This window comes from Miscanthus floridulus, chromosome 4 (assembly GCF_019320115.1).
Source record: "Miscanthus floridulus cultivar M001 chromosome 4, ASM1932011v1, whole genome shotgun sequence".
Classification (NCBI taxonomy): domain Eukaryota; kingdom Viridiplantae; phylum Streptophyta; class Magnoliopsida; order Poales; family Poaceae; genus Miscanthus; species Miscanthus floridulus.
The window spans coordinates 117831612-117842373 of NC_089583.1; the positions used below are offsets into that span (position 1 = coordinate 117831612).

At 46.4% G+C, this 10762-nt stretch overlaps 1 protein-coding gene and 1 pseudogene across 1 annotated transcript; one reads left to right on the forward strand and one right to left on the reverse strand.

The window, feature by feature from the left end:
• Positions 1-150: 150 nt before the first annotated feature.
• On the reverse strand, positions 151-5560 carry LOC136549188 (uncharacterized). Its single transcript, XM_066540456.1, has 3 exons — positions 5230-5560; positions 1200-3462; positions 151-716 (listed from the first exon to the last, which is right to left on the reverse strand). The coding sequence occupies exons 1-3, from the start codon at positions 5520-5522 to the stop codon at positions 297-299; spliced, it is 2976 nt and encodes a 991-aa protein (XP_066396553.1). The 5' UTR covers positions 5523-5560; the 3' UTR covers positions 151-296.
• A 470-nt stretch (positions 5561-6030) lies between these two features.
• Positions 6031-7517, forward strand: LOC136549189 (21 kDa protein-like; annotated as a pseudogene).
• Positions 7518-10762: the final 3245 nt, after the last annotated feature.

The following is a 10762-nucleotide window of genomic DNA, read 5'->3' on the forward strand; positions in this document are numbered from 1 at the left end:
ATAGAGTAATACATAGGATAATAATTGGCTATATATATATACATCATTTGTACTCACTAGCTTTATATGGACTTATTTATTACTAGGTTTCACATAAGTAAACAGAATGCTTGTAGTTTCTTACACATAACAATGATTTCACTAGCAGCACCACTTAAACAACAACATGAATGCACATATTAAAATACCTCATATCTGGGAAACACAGTAACAGCTCTAGACCTTTGCAACTTAAGTTTGCACATGCATTGCGTACCCACAAATTGAGTTGCATATATCTTTGATGATTGTCATGTTCAGCAGACGTCCAGTAGCTGTTTAGCCCTCTCCACAAGCGAGGATAAAGGTTCACCTGCCTCCATTAGCCCAATATCACCCATGAAGATGGTGTAGTTCTCTGCCTCTGAGATGGTCTCCTCAACCGTCGATAATACCTCTATCATGTGAAGATTATGGAAGCAATATACATTACTAGAGTCATACTCCATCAACTTTATGGCTTGTTCAAGTATCACTCTCCTGATCCCAGGGCAATCAGCATTGGGCTCCATGTTCGCATTCAATGCGTCGACAAGCCGCTTCACAAATGTTACCTTAATGTGACCATACTCAAAATCTCGGGCGAACTCCTCGGGGATGGCTTCATATATATGTGAACTAAGGCCAATGAAGATTTCTAGTTCTTCACCCTCTGCACGGAGTATTCTTTCCAGCACCTATATCATCAAAAGAGCAACATGAAAGATCATAATATGATATATTGCAGTTATACTGCACCTAATTATAGTCAAGTGCTAAATATATAATTGTATGGTAAATGATTATGATATCTGAGATCTGCTCCCTCGTTTTAAATTATAGTTTTTTTTGCAGTTTTGTCTCTCTTGTCAAACTTCTCTACTTTGATCAATTTTTAGAAAAGATATATTAACAACTACAAATTTAAGTAAATGCACTATTAAGAATATTTCCTAAAGCGTTTAACGAAACTAATAATTTGATAACCTAGGCATTGATATATTTTTCCTATAAACTTTACCAAATTAAAACATTTTGATTTATGATAAAAACTAAAATGAAATATAATTTACAACAGTGAGTATTAGTTTTTTTTTAGAAAATGAAAACATGTTTTAGCCTTTGCATAGTTTGCACATTTCACACATAGTAGCTTGCAGTAGTAGTGCTCAGTTGCTCACCACCCGCGAGATGTAAGATAGTTGCTTCAAGTCGGTCTCTTTGAGCTCACATCGAGCATGCATGCACACATTCCACAACAAACTTGCTGCAACACATCTATACCTTTCAAAATGGATCATGGTTGTGAGTTCCGCAATGAATGAATAGCCTGTTTGCCTTAGCATAGTCAGGCAGTTGTCGACATTGCCTATTGCCAACATTGCTAATGCTTGTCCTGCGACCTTCCTTAGGGCTTCTCTGGAGTGAGGAAAACTTGCACCTGCACTACTGGAGGGCTGGTCTGGAGTGAGAAACGCATGCATCAATCTGGTAATGATCCTTTGAACACGCCCAATTGCTAGTCTCATGCTTGTATCGATAGCAAGGTTTCTAATAATTCCTGCCGCCACCTTCCTCGTCTCATAATTACTTGTGATGTCTCCCAGGACCTCTGAGAGATTTCTCAAGAGAAAGGGATGTTTTGATATCTTGTGTCGCAGTGTTATGCCGATCTCCCCATCGATGCTTGTGAGCCTGTAGAATACCTTCAATGATGAGTGAACTAGGACCTTCTTTTCAGCGTCAGTATAGTTGGTGTCAGTTCTGCAAAAGCTTGTGAATCTTGTGATCTTTCGAATGAGGTCGGCCGCTTTGCTGATCTCCACATAGTTGCTTTGATCATAAGTAGCTAGGCTTTGAATAATGGACATACCAATTACTGGGAGAAGATCCTGCTCTGTCAATGGTCCTTCCTGTGGAACTGACCAGAATTCAGAAACTTGTCGCCACCGTCTGACTATCCAGAAGTTATGCTCGTTACTATTACAAATTTGCTGGGTTGAGTGCTCTTGTGTTTCGAGCAGTTTACCAGTGTCCAGAACTTCATCTCCCCTTTCTGTTATGTTACAAGTGGCATTTACAAATAGATCATTCTGCTGCTCTTCTTCTTCATCTGTGTTCAGAAGTGGGTTTACTCTTTTATGTTGGTTACCGCAATCCAAAAGTAGAGACACATTCTGAACTATCCCAGGGCAGTTGACGGCTAGGAGGCTTTTGGCAAGCTGATCAATGACCTTCGCTGAAAATAGTCTAATGGTTTCATCCCCTCTGTCTCGCCCTGTCCGGTGCAGCATTCTCATTACTCTGGTCATCGTCTCTGTCGATGCTTTGAGCTTTAGAAGGAGCCGTGTCCTGCTTGGATCCCTCTGTAGAAGGGTGTGTGCAGTCCGGATCCCATGGAGCTGCCTCTTGGTTGAGTCTGAGTTTAGATAATTAATGGCAAAGTTGCAAAGGCTGATATTTGGAGCAAGCACATTACTTTCCATGCATTTCTCCAAGGCATATGAGTAGTACAAATTGACAGAGTCTACTCCCCACTGACCTTTGAATCCCCCACGGTTGATGAGAAATCTTCGAGGGATGAATGAGAAGATCTCGACCACGCATGCCACAAGATACAGTGCTCCTTGGCCAAGTACCATCCCATAGAAGATGTTTAAAGATGGTGCAAGGTTTATCGTATCAGGATCGCATGCACCACCACTTGGTGCCGGTGATGGTGCGGGGCTTGATGTAGCACCATCTTCCTTATTACAATAGTTTTTGTAGTCTTTTGATATGTGTTGAAAACGTATAAGTGGGAGCACCAGTCGGAGCACCGCTGCAGGTACCTGAAAGTTGCCAAATGAAACTAACACTAGGGTTGATGCTTCGACTGCGATCATTACAAGTGCCACGTACCAATCATCACTGTAGAAAGAGAATGCCGCCATCACAATTGCACCAATCATGCACAAGTTTAGAACAACACGACGCCAGAACTCTTGTTTCCTGCCCAGAATAATGTTCACTAGCTTGATGATATCTGCGAACCTCATCCTGCTAACTGTCACTAGCACCACCACCACAAGCAGCACCCCGTACGCTATACATATGGCCACCGGGTAATGTTTGAAATAGAAATAATGATCTTGATATTGATTCTTTAAAGAGGACCCCAGCAGTATGATGATTGCAACCACGGGGCTCCATAATGATATCGCACGCCGCAACCACAGTGGAAAGCGTGCTAGTAGGCTTGGAGCTCCTGGACACACAAATTGGCCAATGGCAACTAATATCCCCAGAAGCGGGAGGAACAATACTGGTGCGAGCAAAGGGATGCACGACACCACACCGTTAAGATATACTATAAGAACCAACCAATTCCAGCCAAGAGATCTGAAAGCACCTCTAGTGCCAAAGAACAATTTATAATCTGTTCTGTTGTTGCGACTGAACATCCTGAAAGTTGCGCATGATAGATAGATAGATAGATAGATAGATGTTATAAAAAGGCAAATCGAACATAACATGCATGATCCAGAAATCAAATGCGAGGACACACATATGTCTAGATGTTTATCCAACAGTTAACAGTTACTGTATTAGATGCAGATAACCTTACTGAACTACTCGGAAAAAAAAAGATAACCTTACTGAACAAGGTAATACTTTTTACTGCTCATGTTTTCAATACTCATTACCAAACTGAGGTACCAGACCCCAAGATAAGCTACTCAACCAGTAAAGCAAACCTCATTAAAAATACGTAGTATTGATTTCCTATGATGCATGCTTATTTCCTCTTTGGTTTAAATTTATCTGTAGTAGTAGGCTTCTTCGTACTAGAACATTGTCGCAGCAGACAGCTAGCAGTAGACATAATAAAAGGATCCATGGCACACTACGGGATACACGAGCGTAAAGCAAAAAAAAAAACACTCGGCAAATGTTTTAACGGCAAAGAGCTGTTTGCCGAGTGTCAAACGTCGGGCACTCGGCAAAGACTATGCCAAGTCCAAAAAAAAACACTCGGCAAACATTTTTCGGGGGAAAAAAACAAGTCGCCGGCGGCACCACCACGCCGCCACCGCCACCACCACTACCACCACCACAGCCGCTGGTCACCACCACCACCACCACCAAAGCCGCCGCCGCCACCACCACGCCCCGCCGCCACCACCACCACCACCACAGCCGCCGGCCACCACCACCACCACCACCACCACCACGCTGCCCGCCGGCGCGCTCCTCCCTGTCGGATCCGCCATCGGAGGGCACCTCCCCACCGGATTCGCCGCCTCCACGCTGCTGCTCCCCGCCGGATCCGCGCCCCAGCAGCCGGATCCGACGCATGCCTACCTCGGAGATGAAGAGAGTGAGGGAGATGAAGAGAGGAAAAGAGAGGGAGATGGGGAGAGCTGACCTACCTCGGATCCATGCCGGCCGCCGCAACCCCATCGTCGCCGGATCCAAGCCCTAGCAGCCGGATCCGACGCATGCCACCGTCGCGAGGCCCACCCGCCGCGGATCCGCCGCCGTGGAGCTCCCCTTGGCCCTCCTCGCCGGATCCAATGCCAGCCGCCGTCGCGAGGACCACCCGTCGTGGATCCGTCGGCCTGGAGCTCGCCTTGGCCCTCCACGCCGGCGGGGGAAGAAGGGAGGGGAGGGGCGCCCGCCGAGGAAGAAGAAGAGGGAGGGGAGGGATGCCCGCCGGGGAAGAAGAAGGGGGAGGGGGAGGGGCGGGCCGCCGGCAGGGGAAGAAGGGAGGGGAGGGCCGGGGCGCCGACGAGGGAAGAAGGGAGGGGAGAGGCGCCCGCGGGAAAATTAAGAAGGGGGGAGGGGCGGGGGACTTAATTAGGATTTTTGTCCTTTGCCGAGTGTCCAAGATTTGGGCACTCGGCAATTTTTTTTAATTTTTTTTATTCTCCTTCTTTTCCAGAAAAAAAGATTTTATTTGTTTGCCGAGTGCAAAAAATAAAAACACTCGGCAAACCCCTCTTTGCCGAGTGTTTTTTTAACACTCGGCAAACCCCCTCTTTACCGAGTGTTTTTTTTTCCGAGTGTTTTTAGCGCAGCACTCGGCAAACGAGTGCCCGAGAGAATACACTCGGCAAACATAAAACACTCGGCAAATTTGACGTTTGCAGTAGTGGCACTGTGTTCCTATTTCATCTCGGCTAATTTTAACCCATCTATGTACTATAAAAAACTATATGTATTATTTACCTGAAAGCTTCGAGGAAAAATATGGTGGTGGCGAACCAAAAATCATTGCCGTGACGAAGCTTGGTTGAGAAGCCACCTAGCAGGACGACGGTTGCCCAGGTGAAGGCCAGGGTGCCGAGGGCGTTGCCCAGCCTTTCGATCAGCGCGACGCAGCGTACGAAGCAATTCAGCCTCCTTTCCGGGGTGGCTACCTCGCCCTGCCCACCTTGCCCGGCGCCACCACCATCAGCGGGCATGTGGACGCTGCGCTCTACGCCGCTGCTCTGCGGCTGCGCCGTGCCGCCATGGCCCATGGCCTGGCACCAAGCGCGGCTGGATCGGCTGTGCTTGGTACTCGTGGTCAAGGAAGAGAGCGGAGAGGGTGTCTGGTGAGCGGCATGAAGGGCAGAGCAGAGGAAGCTGAGGAGAAAGCCGCCTCAGGCCGGCGGAAAAGGAGTATGGCCATATGCCCATATGATATGCCATGTGGGGGGTTAGGGGTAACAACCGCGGGAGAATGATTTTCAAATGTGACACCATTGCTCACATGGATGGATTGCTTTAACGACAAAAGATAAGTACAAGCTTAGCCAGTGCCTAAGACGGTCTCCAACAAAAACAACTCAAACACAATACCCATTCAATAATATAGGTCACCTCAGTGTAAGGGTCATGGACCCAAATCTCGCATTCTCCAACATGATACCCATTCAATCATTCATTCAAGTGAAGCAGCCAGCACTCTCCACTGTGACTCCGTGAGCTGCCTGCTTGCCCCGCTGCACTGCACACTCCCTGCACAGCCGCACCAGCTCAGCAATCATGGCTCGCCTAGGCTTGCTCCTCGCTGCCGCCGCAGCGGCGTTCCTGGCCGTCGCGGCCACGTCGCCGGTGGTCAGCGCCTTCATCCGCAGGTCACGCGACGCAGTACCCATCGGTGTGCGAGCAGAGCCTGGCGTCGTACGGGGGCTCCCCGCCGCCGCGGAGCCCGCGGGAGTTGGCGCGCGCCGCGTCCGCGTATGTGGGCCGCCTGTGCGGTGGATCCGGCGCCGGCGCGAAGGGCGCGAAGAAGGGGTCTGGGTCGCGGCCGGCGGCGGCGGCGGGCCCCGTGCGCGACTGCCTGGAGAACCTGGCGGACAGCGTGGGCCACCTCCGAGATGCAGCGCAAGAGATCCAGGCCAACCTCGGCGGCGGGGCAACCTCCACCGACGGTGCGGACGCAAGCTCCCCGCGCGGAGCTTCCACGTGCAGGCGCGCCTCACCGTCGTCGTTCGCTAGAGTGTTTTTGCGTCGGGGAGACAAACGATCCTTTTTTGCCTACCTACCCATCTGGTACGCAAAATGGGGGCTTGGTTTGCATCCTCTGTTGGCATCGTGTTTTCAATACGCAAAACACTCTGACCACACAACCACCACTCACGCAAAGAAAAGAATATTTTACTAACAAGCAGCTCCAGGCTCCAGCGGTCCAGCCTCATCGCGTTGCAACATTGCTCACGAGCGTGAGGGATCAATCTTTTAGTTTTACTAATTGATTCATTCATGCACTTTTTGTGGGTGCCTTCTTTTCTTCTGTTTTGTCATGGCGCATTATTTCCTCCGCCAGCAAAATCGGTCCTCGTAATTTTCATGAGCCCATCGATCGACGTTAGTCTGAACCTTTCTGCACACCGGCCGGCCAGGGAAGATTTGCAAATTTGAGAAATAATGCAAGTATGAGCACTTAAAGTGCAAGGCCTGATGCGTGCCCTCTTGAATCATCGAAATGCATCCATTTCCCAAATCTCAGTCCATAACAGTAATGGCTTTTACATGACGTGAAATCATCATGGGGAACCATAGTGGTACAAACAACGCCGCCACAATGGAGATCGCAAAGACGCAAACTACATACGGAGCAATAGGAAGCATAGAAAAATGGACTAACACGGGTTCTTTTTTTAACACGATGAAGAGACATGCGCAGTCAAGAAAAATAATGGTAGCAACCTAACTAAGATTGCTTTCGGATAGTAGCAAGGAACCAGATCTCCTATGTAACACCCTAGGTGTTAGCCTAGCATAACTTGACTTGCATAGCATGAGCATAATCATCAAGGATGCATATATAAGCATTTCACTTAAAGCATTCAATTGAAACATATGCAACATTTCTTATTATTTCATGTTTCCATATGTATATGCATATGATTATGAGTGTATACATGTGAATGGTTGATATGAGTCAAAAAAACATGTTAGCAACATTTAGGTTAGCAAATGGAACTGTGTTCATGAATGTCACCCTTCATGGTCAAGCACTTAAGTAATATCACGTGTTGACCTGGATAGCCTTATGAGTGACTAATACATGAAATGATTGTGTGACCTTGCAATTAGCTTAAACATGTTTAGAGTATCATTATGAACAACTTTGATATTCATGGGTAGGGGCAAATAGGTCATTAAGCCCCAGTTTGAAGGTATACCACCCTTTAAATGTGATATGTTTGACCAAGTTTGAACTATGTGCTAGAGACCTTGCATGGAGGTGGTCACTAAAGCAAAGTTGTAGTATTTGGTATAGGGAACAACTTTTATTTTTGGGTCATTGACTGGTTTAGCTCCTAACATGTTTGAATTTGGCTCACAAAAATCAGCAAAACAACAATTTCAACACTAACAATTTTTTCTAAGTCTTTTGGAATTGACAGACTGACAAGCCAATCTTGGGGATGATCTAACTCAATTTTGGTTGCGAATTAGAGCATGATCCCTTAAGAACAAATGGAGCTGGTACGCAGGGCTACAAATTTGTTGTTGACTGTTTTCGATTTGGCTGCACGGTTTGAGAGATCGGGCTTCATGAAAACACGTTGTCAGGCCACCGTCGCGCGACTGAATGAACTGCAACGCCGTTTCAGTGGCCGACACCGGCGTCAGGGCTCGCGCGCCGCGTGGTGGCTGGCAACAGCCGCGCGTCACCGGCGCCCTGCCCAGCGCGGCCAAGGCGGGCCAGCGCGCGCCTTAACACCGCCAGCACCTGCCCACACTGCCCCGCGCTCGCCATTTGCTTTGCCTTGGCCTCCTTCTTCACCCGCCGCAGCAGCCGCAGCACCGAGAGCCTGCCGCCGACGCCATCGCCGGCGCCAGCTCGCCCTCGCTGCTCCTCCATCACCGCAGCCACCCCGCCGTGCTCGCACCATCCCACCACACCTACTTTGCTTGTCGTAACTACATGGTAAGCCTCCTTGCCACGCACGGTCGTCGCCGTTGCTCCGCCGCCACCCTCTGTCGCCGTGGTCCGACCAAATCCAACCACCGCAGGCCATGGTAGAGCGTGCAATAGGTTCACCGTAGTCCGTTGATGCTCGTTCGAGCCTTAGTTGGAGCCATCGTGGTCACTGCCGGCGTAGCACCACCGTCCCGCTCCTCCGAGCCGCCATGGCCGCCGCCGTCGTCGCTAGCACCGACGAGAGGTCCAACCAAGTAGTGCAATCGATGCGTTAGGTCGTAAGGGTCGTCGCGTGTTGATGTCATCGCCGGCAAACTCGCCGTCGACGAGCCGTGGCCGCACCATGTCGCGCAGCGCCGCTGCTCTTCTTCTGGGTCACTGACGTGTGGGGTCCCCTGTCAGGCGGGACCCAGCTGTCAGCGGCAATGAGGGAGTAGGATAGTTCATTTGAATTCTAGATTTCATGTGTTTTGTAATATTTAGATCTCTAGTTGTATAGCTTCAAAAATTGTGAAATAAATTTGGTAGTGTTCATTAGGAAGTTTAGTATTTAAGAAAAATATGATCTTGACACTTACAGTAGAAATTTTGGAAGATTTAAATTGAAACTTGAAATGTGATTTTGAATGCATGCAAACTTGTTTATTTTATATCTAGAGTTCCTGTGCACCAAAAATTATGAAATTTTTGTGGTAATCTATTATTGACATGTATGAGCTCTGGTAAAAAATTTGAGGATCAGTGCATGTGTAGATTTATAGTTATAGATTTTTCTTTTATAAATAGGTAAGCCTTGTATGAATTTTTATAAATTAGTTATGAATTCAATATTCATGAAATTTGTTGGAGGTTATCCTAGTACCATAAGGATGCTAAGAAAAATATAAAATCTATTGCTTTTCACTTTTCACTAAGGTTTTCCATTTTTGCTATTATAAGCCTTTCTGTCTTGTCATTTTTATATAGTGTTCTACTTGGTGAAATGGCATGAAACTTTTATAGTAGTCTTTTGGTAGCATTAGAAAGGCACTATAAATTGTTGAGAATTTATGATGCATATTTAGTATATGTTTATTATTTAACCTAAGTATCTAAATAAAATAATAAAGGCATTTAAATAAATATTTTGGGCTTCACCATTATGTTTTCCTGAGTGTATTAGGTATGCTTGCACTGTTGGTAGACTTTGTGTTGTAAAAATTTGAATACTTATATGAAGTAGGGGCATTGTTGCTTTATAATTCGAGTTGAGCGGGTTTTCGGACAGATTTGGTAGTTTGGTATGTTGCATGGTAAAAATGGTGTTTTCTGTAAAAATGGTTAATAACAAAGTTGTAGAAAACTTCTTCATGTATCTTGTGTCAAAAATTTCAGAGCAATAGGCTAAAGAGTTTGGGAGTTATGGCTGTTCAAAGTTAGTATTTCCAAATTGCTTAATCTCTGAAATTTCTGGACAGCATGGAGTTACTTGTCTGTTTTGGTTAAGATAAATTGTGAATTTGCTTTTGATGATTAAATAAGAGTTGTAGGCAATTTTATAAGCTTTTCAGAAAGTTCAGGATCACTATATTTGGATAAGTAGAACTGCAGTTATGAGTAAAATAAGTAGCTGCTGTTTTGTAGTGTGGTACATGAACTGCTAAAATGTTTTATTGAATTATTAAGAAGAGATATGCACCTACTCAGTAAAAACACGATACACATGTTATTACTTCAGCACCATGATGTTAAGAATACATACAAGAATGTTTTCGTCACATATCATCATATTATACTTGTCATGCATACATTTGCAATACCTTATGCCATATTCATGCATCTAGGATCGGAGGAAGGAATAATGTTGCTGGAATTCGACGAAGTAGAGGAAGGGGACCAGCAGGAGAATCCTCAAGTCGCAGCTCCCGAAGGCGAGGAGCAGAACCCTGAAGAGCTTCTGGAGTGCCCTGATCACTGTCTCACATCCTTTCTGAAAGGCAAGCCCTGGAGCATTCTAAGTCTCCCAATATTTTACAAATGATTACTCAAGTTTTTATGATTGATGCATTAGGTTATAAGAGTTAATTGGAACCACTCGATGCATATGAATTCCTTGTACAAGAAATACTACCTTTAACCCGGTATAGGTCTAAGATCGAGTATATGCTTAGCCATGCTTAGACCGATAGAAGTCGGGTGATTTTCTGTCACCTGCGAGATATAGGTGGATACCGGAGCACGGTTGGCTATATTTGCTATCGTGGAACAGAACCATGGGGTAAAAGAAAATCAAGGCCGGGTGGAGTCTATGCGTAGGTTGACTCATGTGATTCCGTCTATACCGATTAAGGACCGTACCGT